Here is a 22023-nt window from a genome sequence, read left to right as displayed (position 1 = left end):
GAAAAGCAGACTCCTCGTTGAGCAGGAAGCCTGATGTGGGGCTTGATCCCAGGACTCCAAGATCATGACCTGAGCTGAAAGCAGATACTTAACTAAGGCACCCAGACACCCTTAGAAATCCCACTCTTTAATAGACACTTTTAGACATTATAAAAAGAAGCCATTTGCTTCAGCTCATTTTGTGAAGCTGGTAAAACTTTCACACCAAAACAAGACAAGGATTGTATAAAACAGGAAAATTATAGGTCAAACTACATTATGAACATAAATCCATAAATGCAAAATGAAATAATTTTGAACTGAATCCAGCATGCATTGAAAGTTAAACCAGTTAGCGTTAAAATTCATTACTTTAATTTACCATAGTAACAGATTAAAAGGAAAACTATGATCATCTAAATCAATTAAGGGGCACCTGGGTGGCTCAGCTGGTTAAGCATCTGCCTTCTGTTCAGGTCATGATCCTGGGGTTCTGGGATCAAGTCCCACGTAGGGCTTCCTGTGGTGGGGAGACTGCTTCTCCCCCTCCCTCTGGCCCTCCTCCCTGCTTGTGCATGCTCTCTCACTCTCTCTCTCTCTGTCTTTCAAATAAATATATTAAAAATCTTTAAAAAATAAAATTAAGAAGAAGCACTCAATAATATTCAACACATACTCATGCAACAGCTCTTGGTAATCTAGAAACAGTGGATGTGAAATTGGGCCTCAGGCGATAAGCCAGAATCTCCTGCAGGGATAGTATGAGAAACTAACCTTTGCTTTACTTAATTGTCCAAGAAAAAAAATAAGGTATTGAAAGTGTTTTTGCACTGGTTATTTGCACCTGGGCAGCTGGCAGGCCCATAAAAATATATTCCAGGAGTCAGGACCGAGAGAATGAAAAGCCTATACCAAAAGCAGAAAATACTTTGTGGTACTGTCCAATAGCTGTATCACCATGGGAAACTTTGGAAGATCTGGGAAGTCCTTCCTCTATCTGACAGAATAATGTTATCTTCTGTTTATAAAACCACCTTTGTAGGTTTCTTTTCCCTTTACCATTAAACTTGATATTCTCTGTGTCTGTTAGTGTCTTTCTATTAATCACAGTATGGTTCCATTATTACAACAATGCAGAAGGGAACTTCTGTCTACCAGAAACCTATAACAAATATCAGACTTTATGATGACACACTGAAAAACATTTTCTTCAAAAATGAAGTCTAAAGATCGACTTGGTGACTATAACTGCCTCTTTTCACCACTGTATTGGAGGTCTTAGCCATATAAGAAAAAAAGCTGGAAAAGTGTATTAGGAAAGCAGGAAACAAAGCCATGATAATACATAGATAATGTGGTTGTTATCTAGAAAAATAATCTTCAGAAAACTTATTCAAACAAAATAGTTCAGCAAAGTTGATATATGTAAGTGTAATATACAAAAATATGATCTTATAAATGAATAATTGAGAAACACATTTTAAAAATAGATACCCCTATAATAGCAAAAAAAACTGTGTATATAGGAATGACTCTAACAAAAGATCACCTTTATGGACTGTCAAAGTTGATTGGAATTAGTAAAGAATACAGACTAAGGGCAATAGCTATTTACTAATTAGTAGAGAAATGTTTTAATATTTTAACAATCCATAAAGACTTGCTATTGTAAACCAGTGAAAATTAGTCCTGGTTTATCATATTCATGATTGGAAAACTTCAATATCATAGTTCTTGATTTTTCACAAATTTGTCTATAAATGTAATTTAATTTCAATCAAAACCATAAGAAATTTTAATGAAACTTGAAAAACTGATTCTGAAATGTGTATGGAAGAACAAAAGGCTGAGGATGACCAAGATAGTTTCAAAGAAAAGGATAGATGGGTGTCTAACCCTATCCAATATTAAGGCTTATAATGAGAATCTAAAATTAATAAAATATGGAGTTGACTCTGGGATAGACAAGTTGACTAATGGAACAGAAAAGAAAGCCCAAAAATGGAACTGCACATATGGAAACTTGCTATAACATAGAACATTTTAAACCAGTGGTAAAAATATTCCATACATGTTTCTGGAACTATTGGATATCCAAATAGAATAAAATGAGATTAGATCCCTAGCTCTTACTAAATAAGAAATCAACCTTAGGGAAATTTTAAAAAATGAAATATAATAAGCAAAACTTTCAAATGTTTGGAAGGTAAGAAAAAACTTTCATGACCTCAGGTAGGAAAGATTTCTTAAATAAGACACAAAGAGCTTAAATTATGAAGAACACTGATAAATTTGACTACATTAAAATGAAAAACATCTATATAATAAAAGATACCATAAAATGGTGAGGCAAGCTTTAGATGGGGAAAAGTTAATTGCAATACACAATCAATCATGAACTAATAATATCTAGAGTTTATAAAGAATGGAATGGATAAAGAACATAAAATGGGTAAAGGATATAAAAAGGCGATTCACAGAAGAGAAATTAAATGGTCAATGACTTGAAAGATGCCCAAACTTACTTATAGTCAGATATAGGATATAAGTTTTACTGCTTGTAATAGAGACCTAAAATAAAAACATAAAGAAATATATATATTTCTCTCACAAGTGAAAGTCTAGGCTGGTGTGTTGGCTGTGCTCCATGAAATCATGGAGCTCTTAAGTCACTCTTTGATCAGAGATGTAGGCACTTTATGTTTTGTTCTGCCATCCTGGGGGTGTTGCCCTTGTTCTTGGGATGCAAGATGGTTTACCACCATGTTTACATTTCAGTCAGTGGGAAGACGGGAAGGGCGGGCATACTGGACTACAACTTAGAAGATGCACACATTGTTTCTAATAAATCACATATCCTCACCTTGCTGCAAGAACGCTGACAAGTGTATTCAGTCTTTATTCTGGGTGGCCCTTAGTCCAACTGAAAATTGGATTTTCTATCACTATAGTGGAATGGAAGAAGTTTTAGGGAACAATCTCTACATCAATGAGAAGTATTCCATCTCAAATGAATGAAAAATTTAAACTTTTGAGAACAAGAGTTGGCAATGGTGTAGAGGAAGATGAATTCTTACATGCTGCTTTGGAGCCTACAATCCATTTGGAAAACAACTTGTGACAATATTGACTAAAGTTGAAGATGTCCATATTCTCTGAGGAAACAATTCTGTTTGGGGAATGTACCTTAAGGAAACCCTTCCATAAGTGCAGAAGTGGACATGTACAAGAATAAGATCAATATTATCTGAATTATCTGAATTATCAAAGTAATTGGAAAATTTTAAGTGGCCATTAAGTGTCCATTTGAGGACAATGGATCAACTGTGGTATAATCATAAGATGAAATTCTATATGGGAGTGAAAATGGAGTGAACTAAATGTATCATCAATGGATAATCTTAAAAATATAACATTAAGGCACAAAAGCAGTTGTGGAAGAATATACAGTATTAGATCATTTATGTGAAGTTATAAAAAATGTAAAACACCTCCATCTATTGTTTATAGAAATATATGTACTGTATTAGAGAAGAGCTGATAAATAGTACCCCTTTTTCCTCTCAATTTCTGAGCCAGTTCAGAAATCGAACAAGAGTCAGCAAATGAAAACCAAACTATCACCTTCATTACTGATAAAGGAGAGACTATGGCTTAATATGAGAACCAGAATGGTCTTGCTAATGCTCTAGTGCCAGTCTAAACTTTAGAACAGATCACCTGTGGAAAAGTTTGCAGAACTAACTCTACTTCCCTTGCCTCTCAAGTCACTGCCTTCCACGAATCTGGTAGAGAGAGGAAGAGAAAAGGATTGAATTTCTTACTCTCAGGACATATTTGATAGACGCACCTAGTTCAACGCCCTGAACCAGCAACTGTCACTCACCATTCAGGGGCAGAACAAAGATCCAGGAGGGGTTAAGGAAAAACACTCCTCAAAGAAACCATAGGAATGGGGAGAGTTATCTTAATACACATAATACAAGTTTAAAAACATCATGGGGATGATAAGAACTAAATTCAACCTAGTCATTCCCCTCTGGTAGTGGTTCTTCACCATAGTGTGTATCAGAATCACGTGGACAGCATGTTAAAACACAGATGGCTGGACCCCACCATTCAGTCTGGGATGGGTCCCAAGTGTTGTCATTTCTGAGAATTTCTCAGGTGATGCTGATGCTTCTTGTCTGTTGACCACACTTTGAGAACTACTGCCTTAGGGTGAGTAGAAGAAAAATGTTTTCAAGGAAAGGTCAAGAGAAAGGTGTCATCGTATTTGCAGTGTTTTATTTCTTAAGCTGGTAGTGAGTATATTGATGCGATTGTTTTCTACAGTGTCTTCTTAAAATAGTAAAATATTTCCACATAGAAAAGTAACGATGGAGTGTATAACACTCTGGAAATTGCTGGTTTAATACTTATATATCAGCTGATAACTCAGACTTTGGAAAAGTAATATGGTAAAACAGACTTATTTGAAATAAGTATGTTAAAAATATATTTTGGTAGGTTGAATAATTAGCAATATAGACCAGAAATTGTTACTACTTATTACAGTTTTTAGATTTTTCAAATTGTTTCTAAACTTACTAAGTAATTTTTAATCACATATATTTTATCAAGTGTTTTCCCAGTAAGTTCTTCAGCTTAACATACTCTCTAAAATAATGTTTTACTATTTATTTGCTTGTTTATTTGCTTATTTTTTTATATTGAGGTATGATTGACTTAAAACATTACAGCGGTTTCAGGTGTACAATGTAATGATTCAGTATCTGTATATATTGTGAAATGATCACCAAAAGTCTGATTAACATTGTCCCTATACCTAGTTATAAATTATTTTTCTTATGATGAGAATTTTTAAGATCTCTCTCAGAAACTTTTAAATATGCAATATAGTATACTGTAGCCACAATGCTGTACATACTTTTTTATTATTTTTTTCTTTTCAGGTTTTTATTTAAATTCTACTTAGTTAACATATATGCTAAAATTGGTTTCAGGAGTAGAATTCACTTACCTACAATAGCCCAGTGCTCGTCACAAGTGCCCTCCTTAATGCCCATCACCCATTTAACCCGCCCCCCACCCACCTCCATCCATTAACCTTCAGTTTGTTCTCTATCATTTTTTCCTTCCTGTATGTTCTTCTGTTTATTAAATTCCACATTAGTGAAATCATATGGTATTTGTCTTCCTCTAACTGACTTAATTCTTTTAACATAATATACTCTAGCTCCATCCAGGTCATAGCAAATGGCAAGATTTCATTCTTTCTGATGGCTGAGTAATATTTTATTATATATTATTTTATAATATATAATATTATATATAAATATATATTATATATATATAGTGGTGTATATGGTGAGATATATCTATATCTATATATCTGTATCTATCTCTATCTCTATCTATCTATCTATATATATGCCATAACTTCTTTATCTGTCCCTCAGTTGATGGGCATTTGGGCTATTTACATAATTTGGCTATTGTTGACAATGCTGCCATAAACATTAGGATGCATTTGCCCCTTTGAATCAGTATTTTTTATTTTTTGGGTAAATAGCTAGTAGTGCAATTGATGGGTCATAGGGTAGTTCCATTTCTACCTTTTTGAGGAAGCTCCATACTATTTTCCAGAGTGGCTACACCAGTTTGCATTCCCACCAACAGTATGAGAGAGTTCCCCTTTCTCCATATCCTAACACCTATTGTTTCCTGTGTTGTTAATTTTAGTGATTCTGACAGATGTGAAGTGGTATCTCATCCTGGTTTTGATTTGTATTTCCCTGCTGATGAGTGATGTTGGGCATCTTTTCATGTGTCTGTTAGCCATTTGTATGTCTTCTTTGGAAAAGTATCTGTTCATATCTTCTGCCCATTTCTTCTCTGGATTGTTTATTTTTTGGGTGTTGAGTTTGATAAGTTCTCTACAGATTTTGGGTACTAGCCCTTTATCTGTTAAGATATTTGCAAATATCTTCTCCCATTCTGTAGGTCGCCTTTTATTTTGTTGACTGTTTCCTTTGCTGTGCAGAAGCTTTTTATCTTGATGAAGTCCCAATACTTCATTTTTGCTTTTGTTTTCTTTGCCTCTAGAGATGTATCTAGTAAGAAGTTGCTATGGCTGAGGTCAAAGAGGTTGCTGCCTGTGTTCCTCTCTAGGATTTTTTTTTAAAGATTTTATTTATTCATTTGACAGAGATCACAAGTAGGCAGAGAGGCAGGCAGAGAGAGAGAGAGAGAGAGAGAGGAGGAAGCAGGCTCCCCGCTGAGCAGAGAGCCTGATGCAGGGCTTGATCCCAGGACCCTGAGATCATGACCTGAGCTGAAGGCAGAGGCTTTAAACCACTGAGCCACCCAGGTGCCCCTCCTCTAGGATTTTGATGGATTCGTGTCTCACATTTAAGTCTTTCATCCATTTTTATTTTATTTTTGTGAATGGTCTAAGAAAATGGTCCAGTTTCATTCTTCTGCATGCCGCTGTCCAGTTTTCCCAACACTATCTGCATTTTCTTTTTTCCATTGAATATTCTTTCCTGCTTTGCTGAATATTAGTTGACCATATAGCTGTGGGTCCATTTCTGGGTTCTCTATTGTGTTCCATTGATCTATGTGTCTGTTTTTGTGCCATTACCATACTGTCTTGATTCTTATAGCTTTGTAATATAAATTGAAATCTGGAATTATGATGCCTCCAGCTTTCCTTTTCTTTTTTAGAATTGCTCTGGCTATTTAGGGTCTTTTGTGTAGATTGCTTTGGGTAATATGGACATTTTAGCAATATTTGTTCTTCTAATCCATGAGTGTGTAGTATTTTTCCATTTTGCTGTGTCCTCTTAAATATCTTTCATCACTGTTCTATAGTCTTCAGAGTGCAGATCTTTTACCTCTTTGGTTAGGTTTATTCCTAGGTATCTTATTGGTTTGGGTGCAATTGTAAATGAGATTGATTCTTTGATTTATTTTTCTGCTGCTTTATTATTGGTGTATAGAAATGCAACGAATTTCTGTCCATTGATCCTATCCTGTGACTTTGTTGAATTCATGTATTAGTTCTAGCAATTTTTTGGTAGATACTTTCCCTTTTTTATTATTTTATTTATTTATTCAACAGAGAGAGAGACAGCAAGAGAGGGAACACAAGCAGGGGAGTGGGAGAGGGAGAAGCAGACTTCCCACTGAGCAGGGATCCTGATGTGGGACTCTATCCCAGGATTCCTGGATGGCAACCTGAAACAAAGGCAGACACTTAATGACTGAGCCACCCAGGCGCTCCTGGTGGATACATTCTTTTATATGTAACATATTTCAGGGGCACCTTGGGTGGCTCAGTCAGTTAAGCATCTGACTTTTGATTTTGGTTCAGGTCATGATCTCAGTGTTGTGGTATTGAGTCCCACATTCAGCTCTGTGCTCAGTTGGGAGTCGGCTTGAGATCTTTCTCTCCCTCTGCCCCTCCCCCCACTCACGCACACTCTCTCTAAACTGGATAAATACATCTTAAAAAAATATGTAATATATTTCATGTGAAGTTTAGCCATTTAAAACCCCAGGACCAGAGAATATGTCTTCTTTTCATTTTCTGGAAACTTCTCCCTTGTATCCCCAATTTGATCTGGTGATGAATTCTATTTTTCTTGCTTTTATTCTTTTTTGTAATTCAAAAAATTCATTTATTTTTAATTGTGTTAATTCAACTATAATTATACAGTATTCTTTTAGTTTCAGGTATACAATATAGTGATTCAACGATTCTATACATTACTCAGTGCTTATCACAAATGTACCTTAATCCCCTTCACCTATTTCACCCATTTCCCTGACCCACTTCTCTTCTGGCAACTACCAGTTCGTTCTCTATAGTGAAGAGTCTGGGTTTTTTGTTGTTTGTCCTTTTTTTTTCTTTGTTCATCTGTTTTTTTTTTTTTAATTCCACATATGAGTGAAGAATTTATTTTTTTCTTTGTTTTTTTGACTAGTTGTCTTTTAAAACTCCTTTTACGTTACTGATTCAATTATTAGATGCTCACATATTGTTAAATATGTGAGTAACTGTTAGAAAATGTTTTACTTTTGAATATTTTATGACCTCTAGAATTGGAGTGACTTGCAAGTTTGTATAGCAATCCATGTATCAAAATTAAGTATAAAGTTTATTTTTCTATTAGTTTACCCATTCACAAAGAACTTAATTTTTAAGAACATTATAATCAAATGATGGCCACTTGAATGGGAGTCAAAAGTTAAGTCCTTAGTGAACATATGTTCTAGCAGCATCCTATCAAACCCAAGTAGCCACAAATCATTATTTTTGATAACTAACAAAAATGGAAGTCAGTGCTGGAGAGTGTCTAGTGACGTGTTCATTCTCATGCTTAGTCAACAAGAATGTAACTAATCCATCCCACCTTTCTGAAAATACTGTAGCAGTAGGTGTTCAAAGCTTTAAAAATATTTATTTTCCTTAGCTCAGGAATTCCACTTCTATGGCTCTAGCTGAAAGAAATGATCTGAAATGCCAAAAACGATTTAGGCACAGAATGCTCATTATAGCATCACTGAAAACATCCCCTTGTTTTAACTGATGATATCATCTAAACATTCAGTTATAGGACAATAGTCATTTATGGGTCATTACACCACAAAATACTCTCTCTTACAATTACTTTTGAAAAACATTATAACATAATATATAACATTAAAAAATGAGAAAATTCTCAAGTTATAATTTTATATATAACTTTATATATATTTATAGATTTTATTATTTATACACATCATTATATATTAAGTATATATTTATATATTACTATTATGTTATTAATATATAAATATATACTTAATATATAATGATGTATATAAATAATAAAATCTATAAATATATATAAAGTTATATATAAAATTATTATATTATATATTATATATAAATATATATTATGTAATATATATTTATATATTACAATATATAAATATATGCTTAATATATAATGATGTAGAAATATAAATAATAAAATCTATAAATATATATAAAGTTCAATAAATATACACAATTTATATACAATATCCATACTCACATTTCATGTTGAATTATAACTTGAGAATTTTCTCATTTTATAATGTTATATATTATGTTATTAATATATAAATATACACTAATATTTATTTTATATTTATATTCATATAATATAAATAAATATATAATGTATAAGTACATAAGTATATATTATAAATATATTATAAATATATTACATTGCATTTAATATATATTTATAATATATTAATATATTATATAATTGTTATATAAATATAAATATTATATAATATTATATTCATATAATTTATGTCTTTATATAATTTATATATGTAAATATAAATACATTCATATGTTATATATTTAATATAAACATAAAATATAAATATATCATAAATATATTATAACTATTTTAAAATTAAATATATATTCAATTTACATGTATTTTGCATGTTTATTTACATTTATTTACATATTTTATTTATTTGCATATATTATATTTATATAAAATATAAATTATTATAATATGATTTATATGTTTATATATAAATATATAAATAAATATATCTTTATATTTAATATATTTATAAATATACATTTTTCTATATTATTCAACCATATGCATAGAAAATAACCAAAAGTTTATCTTTTATTGATGGAATTATGCATGGTTTTGTTCTTATAGTTTATTTAAGAAAATACACAATAAATCATTGTTTAAAAATAATCTCCTTGTAAAATAAATATAGTGTCATTTAATGGTAAAGTTTAGGCTGTATATATTTTCTGAATTTTCAGTTCCAATTTCACATAAAATGTTATGTATCTAACAAACAATTTGAAATATATTTAAAATAACACCATTTAAAACTCTTTCATCACACAATTCAGAAATTCTGGTATCCTTTTAAAGCAAATTATTCTTCATAGTGATGAATTTCATATTTAATTTATAACCTTCATTATAAATTTTGCTGCACTCATCCAATTAAAAATTTTATTGAGCCCTTTCTTAAATAGCCTTTTAAATTTTTTATTGTATAGATTGATTGCCTGTTTCTCAACAGAATACCGTGTTTCTCAACCATTTTTTCATCATCACCTCCTTAAGGAGCCTTTTTAGACATTTTTTTCCCTAATTTACCCCCCCCATGAAATTTTAATATCTGTTTATGTACTATGTGTATATTCATGATTTATACATTAAAAAATAATTTTTTTTCCCTCTTGCAAGAATCGATTTTCACCCCATTGGTGGTGATATAGCCTCCTTTGAGACTATATGGCTTAAAGGAACATTATGGAAAAATGTTACTTTAACTTTTACAATGAGTCTCAAATCCACGTGTTTTGTTTTCATAGCTGCCTGCCTCTCAAACATCACATGGTGACCATTCCAACACTACTACTGTGGGGAGAGAAAGACGCATTTATGGAGGTTGAGATGGCTGAAGTCACAAAGATTTATGTTAAAAATTATTTCAGGCTAACTATATTGTCAGAAGTCAGTCATTGGCTTCAGCAAGAACAACCTGACATAGTAAACAAACTGATATGGACATTTCTGAAAGAAGAAACAAGAAAAAAAGATTGATTTTCTATATCTTCTATGAGGGGTCTATAATGAAATCTCTAAATAATTTTTAATAATTGTTCATCAACCTCTTTAAGCTTCATTAGGAAAAAATGTTTTAATATGCTTTATCATAAATATCCCAACTAATGATATTGAAAAAAATCTGAGAATGTGTGGACTTATAACATGATGTTGATTTTCTTCTGTTGAATTTTGCATGGTAAAGCATCTGCCTTAAAATGTGTACATTGGTACAAAAAGGAAGTTGGGGCAAGTGGCTCAGTTTTTATTTCTTGCATTCTTTACCCTGTTAACATCTGGTGCCTTTTATAAATGTATATTAAAGATTAGCTGTGCCATGTTTAAAAAGGCAAACCTGCAGTGGTATAAATTTTCATTTTATTGTTCAAAACTTCTTTTTACTATTTTTCAACCATTAAAAGATTCTATTGTCAAATCTCTTGGATTTATAATATGCTTATGAGTTTGAAGGCAAAGATGATTAGAAGAATATGCGTTCTTAAAACAAGTCATAAATTCTATTTATACTGGAAAGATTAGCAAGAGATAATGTAGAGATTCTCATGTATACACATGTGTGTGTATTTAATACTGCAAAGTTGGAAAGGATATCCATCAAATTACTTATCTTAATTTTTCAGCTAAACTGGCAAGAAATTTAGATAAAAGATCAAAATATCCTTTTGTCCCTATAATGCAACCAGAATTGAATTCTGTACTTCCTATGTGCAGTAGAATCTAAGCTCCACAAAGCATAAATTTTTTACTGTTTTATTACCTGACACATATCCAACATCTGGAATAAGGGCCTAGCTCCATTGTAGGCACTCACTTATCTGTTTAATGAATAAATAAATATCTGACACACTGCTAGGCAAATATAAAGGAAAGATGACATGGTAATATGGAACTTTCCTTAGGAAGTATACATAGGAAAAAATAAAAGTATACACAGGGGCACCTGGGTGGCTCAGTCAGTTAAGCGTCTGCCTTCTGCTCAGGTCATGATCCCAGAGTCCTGGCATTGAGCCTTGCCTTGCAGTGGGCCCCCTGCTTCTCACCCTCCTCCCCACTCATGCTCTCTCTCTCTCTCTCTCTCTCTCTCACTATCTCTGTTTCTTTCTCTCTCAAACAAATAAATAAAATATATATTTTTAAAGATTTTATTTATTTATTTCTCGGAGTGAGCACAGGCAGATAGAGTGGCAGGCAGAGGCAGAGGGAGAAGCAGGCTCCCTGCTGAGCAAGGAGCCCGATGCGGGACTTGATCCCAGGACAGGACGCTGGGATCATGACCTGAGCCGAAGGCAGCTGCTTAAACAAAAGAGCCACCTAGGCGTCCCAAATAAATAAAATCTTTAAAAAAAGAAGTATACAGAGAATGTAGTTAAGTTAAACAAGGATTCAAGAGTAGTAATGAACATTACAAATAGGAGTGGGAAGACTTACAGAATAGAGAATGATACAAGCTCAAGGTAATACTACTCATTCACTTGGGTTGGTCTCATCTGGCATGGGAGACGACCAGTAACATTGCCACATCATGTCTCCTTAGAGGCTACAGCTATGTTCCCAACTAAGACTAAGTTGGTGAAAAAATGTCTCCCTCACTAAGTGTATTTCTGATAGTGACAGAAGAAAGTGGAATGTGCTTAAGAATTCTCATTATTGGGCGCCTGGGTGGCTCAGTGGGTTAAGCCTCTGCCTTTGGCTCAGGTCATGATCTCAGGGTCCTGAGATCGAGTCCCGCATCTGGCTCTCTGCTCAGCAGGGAGCCTGCTTCCCTCTCTCTCTGCCTGCCTCTCTGTCTACTTGTGATCTCTCTGTGTCAAATAAATAAATAAAATCTTTTAAAAAATTCTCATTATTGTATCTTAAGCAACTTTTAGTTATTAATAAAAACCCAACTTTCTATATACATTTTTGCTTGTGCTTCATAATAACATTACAAGATAGAGGGTATTACCAGTTTACAGATGTGAAAATAAGGTTGGCCAATGCCATGGTATAATTGTTAGAAGAAGAATCTGACCTAAATTCATTTGGTTATAAAGCCTCTAATCTTTCCAGTAAGATAACAGGCTCTGTATCTACATTGTTTTGTTTTACTGGTAACCTGATATGCTCTAATAAATAGAAACATCTCTCAGAAACCTATAATTTGGCTTTTAATTCTGGGGAAAGGAATTTAAATCAGTAATTAGCAAATTAGCATTGTCAGAGTTGCAAATGTTACAAGGTATAGAAGAGAGCCTGGTTCATAGCGACTTTGATTATGCTTCCCTCTTGATCATTTCTGAAGGGCAGCAAGAAAGGGAAGAATAGGACTTTGGCTGTTTATGTTAACCCAGTAAAATAATCCTGACTTGCTTTACTGAAAACCTGTTACTGACTAAGGTGATTTTAAGGTTTGTTGTTGTTACTTATATCAGTTTGGAATGCTGACTGGTTCATGTGGACTCATGTTAATAATATGAATCAAATGTGCTATGGCTAATTCCAGCCCATGATAATGGATGTATTCTAATTTGCTATGTATGTAGAAGAGGGCTTGTAACAGATATAAAGGCTCATGGGTGCCATCAGTTAAACCTCTTAGCATAAAGAGATATCATGGTCTCTGTAGAGATCAATTTGTAGGGATACTAAACGAATTTGACTCACCAACTCCCAAAACATCTCACAGTAAGTAAACTTTACTGGTAACAGCATTTAAATTAAAAAGTTATAATTAAATATTCATCTATTTAAATTACTATATCCCTAGTAGGCATATAATATATCCTTAATATAAATGTAAAAAACCATGTGAAAATAATTAAGCCTATATATCAAAAGGAAGACATTTAGAAAAAGCAAAAAAGATTGTACTGTTGATATGATTCTAATTCTATTACACCATTTATCATTTTTAATTTTTCTAATTTTAAGAAATCATCAAGGGTAATACACCCTCATTTCTGATTAACCCACACTGTATCTGAGAGTTCTAATTATGTGTGACTAGAAAGGGCACTTGAATATGGGGAAGGGGTTTGCTTTGGGGGCTGCCCTCAGACCCAGTCTACTGGCATCCTGAGACCCCTGAGAATTTGGCCTCATGCCTCGGCCATCCTCTGACTTGGAGATGGAGGTGTGAGAGTCTGCCTTCCACCACAGGATGATCAGGTCGCACAGACCTCAGTGGCCAGCCTGTCCGTGCAGCCGAGGTGTATCAGCCCATGGTGCTGGCTACATCATCTTCATTGCAACTGTGCTCGTGCCAGTCTGGGAGTCCTGCATCGCCTTCTTCGTCATCATCTTCCCGCCAATGTCCTCACTTTCCACCGAGGGCGGTTCTGCTTGACCAGTCAACCCCGCGAAGAGTTGGGGGGAAAAAACTGGTGCAACCACCCCCCAAACTCTTGTTTCAGGCAACATTCTGTTTAGCAGCATCCCTGGTTAAAGTGAAAGGGGAAAAGGGACCTTAGATGAGGTCCTCATCTGTGTTACAGCCCCACACTCCACTTCCTTTAACTAAATCGCCTCTGAGGTGATGCAGTTTGGGGGAGAAATGGATAGGAGGTGCCGTGGAGGGGAGGGAGCTGTGGTCACAGAGAGAATGGAACACACGGGAACACACAAGAGAACACTTCCCCACAGCCATTGGCTGGGAAATGAGAGAGGCTGATTTTCGTGAGTTTTTGCAACAAGTGGGGCTCAAAGAATGGAGTTTTAGAGGTTGGCAGGCTTGGCTGTGATAGTCTTTTTTTTTTTTTTTTTTTTTTTGGCTGTGATAGTCTTAAAAGCACTGCCCTACTCCTGGAGATAAGGCAGGCAAGCAACCCCAGGGCAGACAATATGATCTGAGGATCACTTAAGGAGCATGGCCGGAGGAGTGGGGGACGGGACTATTTGTTCTTTTTGGAGCTTATCTGTGAAAGGTGGCATTCACAGAGTCATCTCTCTGGGGACAAAAGAGTCAGCAGGTGCCATTTCCCTCCTCTGCCCCTCAGCATGGGCACAGAGACACCTGCTGAGAGCAACTAACCAGACACTGGCTGTTTAGCCAGCTTTGCTCCAAATCCTACTCTCCCGTGTTCTGGCATGATTGCCTTTCTTGGTCAAAGTTGTATCCATCCCAGTGCTGCAAAACCCTCCCCCAGGAGACCAGTTCAGGCCCCTGCCACAGCATGTCCCTAAAGTTTGGAGTTTTAAAAGTCAACAGGATTGGCTGGGATAAAGCCCCAAGGGCATTGCACTGCTTCAGGCAGGCAAGCAACCTAGAGACAGATTGCATGAAAATAGCAATCTGAAAAACACATGAGACACATGAGGAGAAATTATTCACTCTTCTGGGAGTGCTTCACCAAGAGTAGCAAGCACAGAGATCCCTCCCCAGGGATAAAGGAGCAGGCTGGCGTCATTTCCCTCCTTCAGTAAATTGCACAGCACCAACACTGGCTGCCTAACCTACTTACACCAAGGCCCATCCCTTGTGCTCTGCTGTTGCTGGTTTTCTTGGGCAGGTGTGCCTAAGGACAGTGCAGCAGGCCCCTTCCCAGAAGACCAGCACAAACCCCCGCACACAAAATGTCTACTGACCATAGAATTCTGCAAGACTTCAATTCCACATCAGGTCTTACTTAACAAGTAGACCAGAGCATGCTTAGCTAAAACTCACCACACTCTGGCTGAAGTCCAAACACTGTCTACTGCAGGCAAGAAGAGCCTCTGCCGATGATTGACCTGAGGGATAAGTAGCCGAAATAAAGCAGCAGGGTGCTCCAGGCACATACCAGAGACCCTCGCTGAAGAACCAGGGCCTGGACACTATATGACCTTTTCTTCATAAAATCATTACTCTTCAGAGCAGGAAACACAACAGGCTTTTCTGACACAGAGAAGAAGACAGAGACCTACACAAAATGCCAAGATGGAGGAATCCATCCCAAAAAAAAAAGAAAAAGAAAAGGTCACAGCCAGAGATGTAATCAAAACAGATGTTAGTAATTTAAAGCTGTAATCATAAGAATCTCACTGGGTTTGAGAAAAACATGGACAACATCAGGGAGACTCTTACCACATAGATAAAAGAGTTAAAAAAAATCAGAAATGAAAATATATAGTAACTGAGATTCAAAACCATCTGAATGCAATGACTACAAGGATTGAAGAAGCAGAAGATTGAATAAGTGATATAGAGGATAGAATAATGAAAAGTAATGAAGTTTAACAAAGAAGAAAAGAGCTAAAGAGAGAAAGAAGAACTATGGATGATGAGAATAGACTGTGACTCCATCAAACATAGTAACATTTATATCATTGGGGTCCTAGAAGAAGAGAAGAAATGGGGGCAGAAGATTTATTTGAGGAAATTATAGCTAAAAACTTCCCTAATCTGGGGAAGGAAACAGACATCCAAATCCAGAAAGCACAGAGAACGCCCATCAAAATCAATGAAAGCAGGCCAATACCAAGACACATTATAGTTAAATTTTCAAAATATAGTGATAAAAAAATCCTAAAAGTAGCAAGACAAAAGAAGTACCCAAATTGCAAGGGAAAACTCATAACGCTAACTTCAGATCTCTACACAGAAACTTGACAAGCAGCAAGTGTCATGATATATTCCACTTGCTGAATGGAAAAAATCTGCAGCCAACAATGCTCTATCCAGCAAGGCTGTCATTCAGAATAGAAGGGGAGATAAAGAGTTTCCCAGACAAACAGAAACTAAAGGACTTCATGACCATGAAGCCAACCTTGTAAGAAATATTGAAAAGGACTCAGAGTGGGAGAGAAAGACCAAAAGTGACAAAGACTAGAAAGGAACACAGAAAATCTCCAGAAACAATGACAAAAACAAGTAATAAAATGGAACTAAATACATATCTATCAGTAATTACTCTGAATGTAAATGGACTAAATGCTCCAATCAAAAGGAAGAGTGTTAGAATGGATAAAAAAACAAGATCCATCTATATGTTGCCTATAAGAGACTCATTTTAGACCTAAAGACACCTTCAGATTGGAAGTGAGGAGTCAGAGAAAAATTTATCATGCAAATTCATGTCAAAAGAAAGCTGGAATAGCAATACTTACATCAGGCAAGCTAGATTTTAAACCAAAAACTGTAACAAGAGATGAAGAGCACTATATCATAATAAAGGGGTGTATCCAACAAGAAGATCTAACAATGATAAATATTTATGCCCCCAACTTGGGAGTGCCCAAATATATAAAACAATTAATAACACACATAAAGGAACTAATTCATAATAATACAATAATAGTAGGGGACTTTAACACCTCATTTACATCAACGAACAGATCATTTAAGCAGAAAATCAACAAGGAAGCAAGACAGTGAATAACACAATGGACCAGATGGACTTAACAGATATATTTAGAACATTTCATTCTAAAGCAACAGCATACTTATTCCTTTCAAGTACACATGTGACATTCTCCAGACTAGATCACTTACTGGGTCACAAATCGGGCTTCATCCAGTATAGAAAGATTGAGATCATACCATGTATATTTTCCAACACAACACTATGAAACTTGAAGTCAACCACAAGAAAAAATTTGGAAAGACCAAAAATATATGGAAATCAAACAATATGCTACTAAAGAATGAATGGGTCAACCAGGAAATCAAAGAAGAAACTAAAAAAAAAAATGGAAACAAATGAAAATGAAGACACAATTGTCCAAAATCTCTGGGATGCAGCAGTAGCAGTCTTTTTTTTTTTTAAGATTTATTTATTTAGTTATTTATTTGACAGACATCACAAATAGGGAGAGAGGCAGGCAGAGAGAGAGAGAGGAAGAAGCAGGCTCCCTGCCGAGCAGAGAGCCCGATGGGGGGCTTGATCTCAGAACCCCGGGACCATGACCCGAGCTGAAGGCAGAGGCTTTAACCCACTGAGCCACCCAGGCACCCCAGCAGTAGCAGTCTTAAGAGGGATATTTATGGCAATACAGGCCTACCTCAAGAACCAAGAAGAATGTCAAATAAACAACATAATCACACCTAAGGAGCTATAAAAAGAACAACACACCAAGTCTTAAGTCAGCAGAAGAAGAGAAAAAATAAAAATTAGAGCAGAAATAAATGGTATATTGGGGCACCTGGGTGGCTCAGTTGGTTAACCATCTGACTTTTGATTTTGGTTTAGGTCATGATCTTACGGTTATGAGATTGAGCTCCACATTGGGCTCTGCACTGGGTGTGGAGCCTGCTTAAGATTCTCTCTTCTCCCCTGCTCCTCCCTATTTCCTCTCTCTCTCTCTATCTTTATCTCAAAAAAAAAAAAAAAAAAAAGAGAGAGAGAGAAAGAAAAAAGAAATGAATGGTGTAGATACTAAAAAACCTAGCAGAACAGATCAATGAAACAAGGAACTAGTTCTTTGAAAGAAATTAATAAAATTGATAAACCTTTAGCCAGACTTATCAAAAAGAAAAGAGGAAGGGCCCAAAATAAATAAAATCACAAATGCAAGAGAAGAAATAACAACTAACACTACTGAAATACAAACAATTATATGAGAATATTATTTAAAACTATATGCCAACAAATTGGACAATCTAGAAGAAGTGGACAAGTTCCTAGAAACATATAAATTACCAAAATTGAAACAGGAAGAAATACAAAACTTGAACAGACTGATAACCAGCAAAGAAATTGAATCAGTAACCAAAAATCTCCCAACAAACAAAAGTCCTGGACTAGATGGCTTCATAGGGAGTTCTACCAAACATTTAAAGAAGAGTAAATAGGGGCGCCTGGGTGGCTCAGTGGGTTAAGGCCTCCGCCTTCGGCTTGGGTCATGATCCCAGGGTCCTGGGATTGGGCCCTGAATCAGGCTCTCTGCTCGGTGGGGAGCCTGCTTCCTCCTCTCTCTCTCTCTTCCTCTCTGCCTACTTGTGATCTCTATCTGGCAAACAAATAAATAAAATCTTTAAAAAAAAAAAAAGAAGAAGAGTTAATACAAGGGCTCCTGGTTAAGTTGGTTAAGCATCTGACTCTTGATTTGGGTTTAGGTTGTGATCTCCACTTCATGAGATCCTGCCATGTGTTGGGCTCCATGCTAGGCACTGTGTCTTTTTGAGATTTTCTCCTTCTCCCTCTGCCCCTCCCCACCTTGTGCACTCATGCTCTCTCTCTCTTTCTGTCTCAAATAAATAAATCTTTAAAAAATGGGCAGAAGACATGAATAGACTTTTCTCCAAAGAATACATACACATGGTAACAGATATATGAAAAGATGCTCAACATCATTCATCATCAGGGAAATACAAATCAAAACTACAATGAAATATCATCTCACGTCAGTCAGAATGGCTAAAATCAACAACACAGGAAACAACAGGTGTTGGCTAGCATACAGAGAAAAGGGAACACTCTTACACTGTTGGTGGGAATGCAAACTGGGGCAGTCAGCCCAGAAAACAGTATAGAGGTTCCTCAAAAGGTAAAAATAGAACTACCCTATGATCCAGCAAATGCAGTACTAGATATTTACTCAAAGGAAACAAAAATACCGATTTAAAGGGATATATGCAACCCAATGTTTAGAGCATCATGATCAACAATAGCCAAATTATGGAAACAGTCCAAGTGTCCATTGACTGATGAATGGATAAAGAATAGGTGGTATACAGTGAGAATGACTAAAACTAACAAGTCAGGAAACAGCAAGTGTTGGCAAGGATGTGAGGAAAGGGGAACCCTCTTATACTGTTGGTGGGAATGCAAGCTGTACAGCCACTCTGGAACACAGTATGGAGGTTCCTCAAGAAGTTAAAGATAGAACTACCTTACGACCCAGCAATTGCACTACTGGGTATTTACCCCAGAGATACAAATGTAGGGGCGCCTGGGTGGCTCAGTGGGTTAAAGCCTCTGCCTTTGGCCCAGGTCTTGATCCCAGGGTCCTGGGATCGAGCCCCACATCGGGCTCTCTGCTCTGGAATTTAAATAAAAACTTTAAAACTTTTAAAACTTTAAAAAAAACTTTAAAACTTTAAAAAGTAGATTAGAAAAAAGCAATCTATTGATAAACATTGTTCACCTTGTTCTAGTTAATATCTGTATTTTGTTCAGTGCTAAAGTAAGGCCAGAGGAACATTTTAGACCATTGCCTCTTCTTCATTTTTGCAAAGAAAATATCTCATTAAGAGCTCCATTGGCAATAAATAAATACACGTAACAATACAGTACAAGAAAAATAAAAATAAACATCAGTAAAATATAATACTGGGAATACCACTGAAATGATTATAAGTGATATGGCTGCCACTTAAAATTTTTTTCTAGATATGTAAATGATTATTTAGAATGAGAAAAGAAATTACAAAAGACTACAATTTCTGGAAAGCTGATAATATTACAAACATAAGTTATAAATTCTGACAAATTCTACTTTGAGTCCCATTAAAGGGGAAATTTGTGTTTTTAATTGCATATTCTGCATTATTAAGAATACTCCTTTCACTCTGACTACATACGAATGAGAACTGAAGCTTCAAATCTTATACCTTCTAACTACCTATATACTTCTAGCACCCTTTGTTGTAAGACATCTTCACATGTGATGTGATGTGACCTTGGGCCCTATCCGTTTATGTCACTCTGCAAGATGAATTAGCTAAGTATTCCTGGAAGCCATTCCTGCACCAGAATAGGAAGCAATAACTTATGTAGATGTGGGAATGATTGCGAACCAATAAATATGCCTTGTTAACTCAAACTACTGTATCCTCAACTTATGTTCATTGTGGTCATATCCCAAAAATTGCCTATAGGCACTCAGTGCCACCATATATGCAGGGACATTTGATTAAGAAGAAAGTCTTGGGGCACCTGGGTGGCTCAGTGGGTTAAAGCCTCTGCCTTCGGCTCAGGTCATTATTCCAGGGTCCTGGGATTGAGCCTGCATAGGGCTCTCTGCTCAGCAGGGAGCCGCTTCCCTTCCTCTCTCTCTGCCTGCCTCTCTGCCTACTTGTGATCTCTCTCTCTCAAATAAATAAATAAAATGTTTAAAAAAAAAAAAGAAGAAAGTCTTGATCAAATGTGGTAAAATTTCCTACCTTTGCAAAATTTACCAAAACATACCCCTAAAAGTACAAAAAGGAAACACATTTCTAGGGATTCCACTGGAGCCTTCTTGTACAAGGGGGGGAAGTCCCTAAAGCTTAGATTTCATTAGTTAGCTTCCTGGTAGTCTGAGAAGAAAGGAAGAAGAGGTGAGGGGGAGGTGAGCAGAGGAGGAAAGCTTAAGGAAAGTGACAGAAAAAAAATTAAATATTGTTCTGAGATCATTTCCATGCATTTCTCACCTGAGAAAGGAGGTGGGTAAGTGACATTTTATAATCCTCACTGTCTTAGTTCAGGGTGCTATTACAAAAATACTATGGACTGGGTGGCTTAAACAACCAACATTTATTTCTTATAGTTCTGGAAGCTGGGAAGTCTAAGATCAATGCACTAGCAAATTTGGTGTCTCATAAGAGCTTGCTTCCTGGTATGTAAGTAGCTGTCTTCTCACTATATCTTCTCATGGTGGAAAGGACAAGGAAATTCTCTGGGGTCTCTTTCATAAGGGAACTAACCCATTCATGGGGGTTCCATCCTCATGACCTGATCACCTCCCAAAGGCCCCACCTCCATATTCCATCACACTAGGTATTAGATTCCCACATATGAATTTTGGGAGGACAAAATAGTCATTCTATTGTATCCACCCAACTTGATGTTTTTTTTTTTTTTAATTTTGTTTTTATTTATTTAACAGAGAGAGAGAGCACAAGCAGGGGGAGTGGCAGGCAGAAGGAGAGGGAGAAGCAGTTTCCCCACTGTGCAAGGAGCATGATGTGGGGCTCAATCCCAGGACCGTGGGATCATGACCTAAGCCATAGGTAGATGCTTAACTGACTGAGTCACCTAGGTCCACCCTTCCCCCAACTTGATATTTCCATGATATTAATTCACAAAACCTTAAATTGAATATAATCTAATTGTTAGTTGTAATATTCATATTATGATGAAACTCTAATAACTTCCATAAGAATGTATAGGTAAGTAATTCTATTAATGTTGTTAGGAACCAAGAGTTTTTCAGTGCAAGAAAAAAAGAACAGAGTTTAAAAACAAAGAATCTAAAAATCTCATAATATTAAATTTGAATCAGATATAGTATAAATTCAGCAATTTTTTTTTCTTATAAAAACATGTATTGCTTAGAAACAACCCAGGACCCATTATGCTTAGCAAAATAAGTCAATTGGAGAAAGACAACTATCATATCATCTCCCTGATATGAGGAAGTGGAGATGCAATGTGGGGGATTTAGGGGGTAGGAAAGGAATAAATGAAACAAGATGGGATTGTGAGGGAGACAAACCCTAAAAGAC

The 22023-nt window shown here is 35.7% G+C and overlaps 1 protein-coding gene across 2 annotated transcripts in view; it reads left to right on the top strand.

Moving 5' to 3' along the window:
* The window catches only part of EPHX4 (epoxide hydrolase 4), a 43018-nt gene extending 31425 nt beyond the window's left edge, over window positions 1-11593 (top strand). Inside the window, exon 7 of one of the 2 annotated variants that reach the window (XM_047726618.1) lies at window positions 10385-11593. In XM_047726618.1, coding sequence (XP_047582574.1) covers window positions 10385-10616 — 232 coding nt within the window. In that variant the 3' untranslated portion in view covers window positions 10617-11593. Of the gene's footprint in view, window positions 1-2930; window positions 3012-10384 lie in introns of those variants that run through there. The other variant, XM_047726619.1, reaches the window with a different exon arrangement.
* The last annotated feature ends 10430 nt before the right edge of the window (window positions 11594-22023 follow it).

This window comes from Lutra lutra, chromosome 4 (assembly GCF_902655055.1).
Source record: "Lutra lutra chromosome 4, mLutLut1.2, whole genome shotgun sequence".
Lineage (NCBI taxonomy): Eukaryota > Metazoa > Chordata > Mammalia > Carnivora > Mustelidae > Lutra > Lutra lutra.
This window is presented reverse-complemented; position numbering and strand designations above follow the sequence as displayed.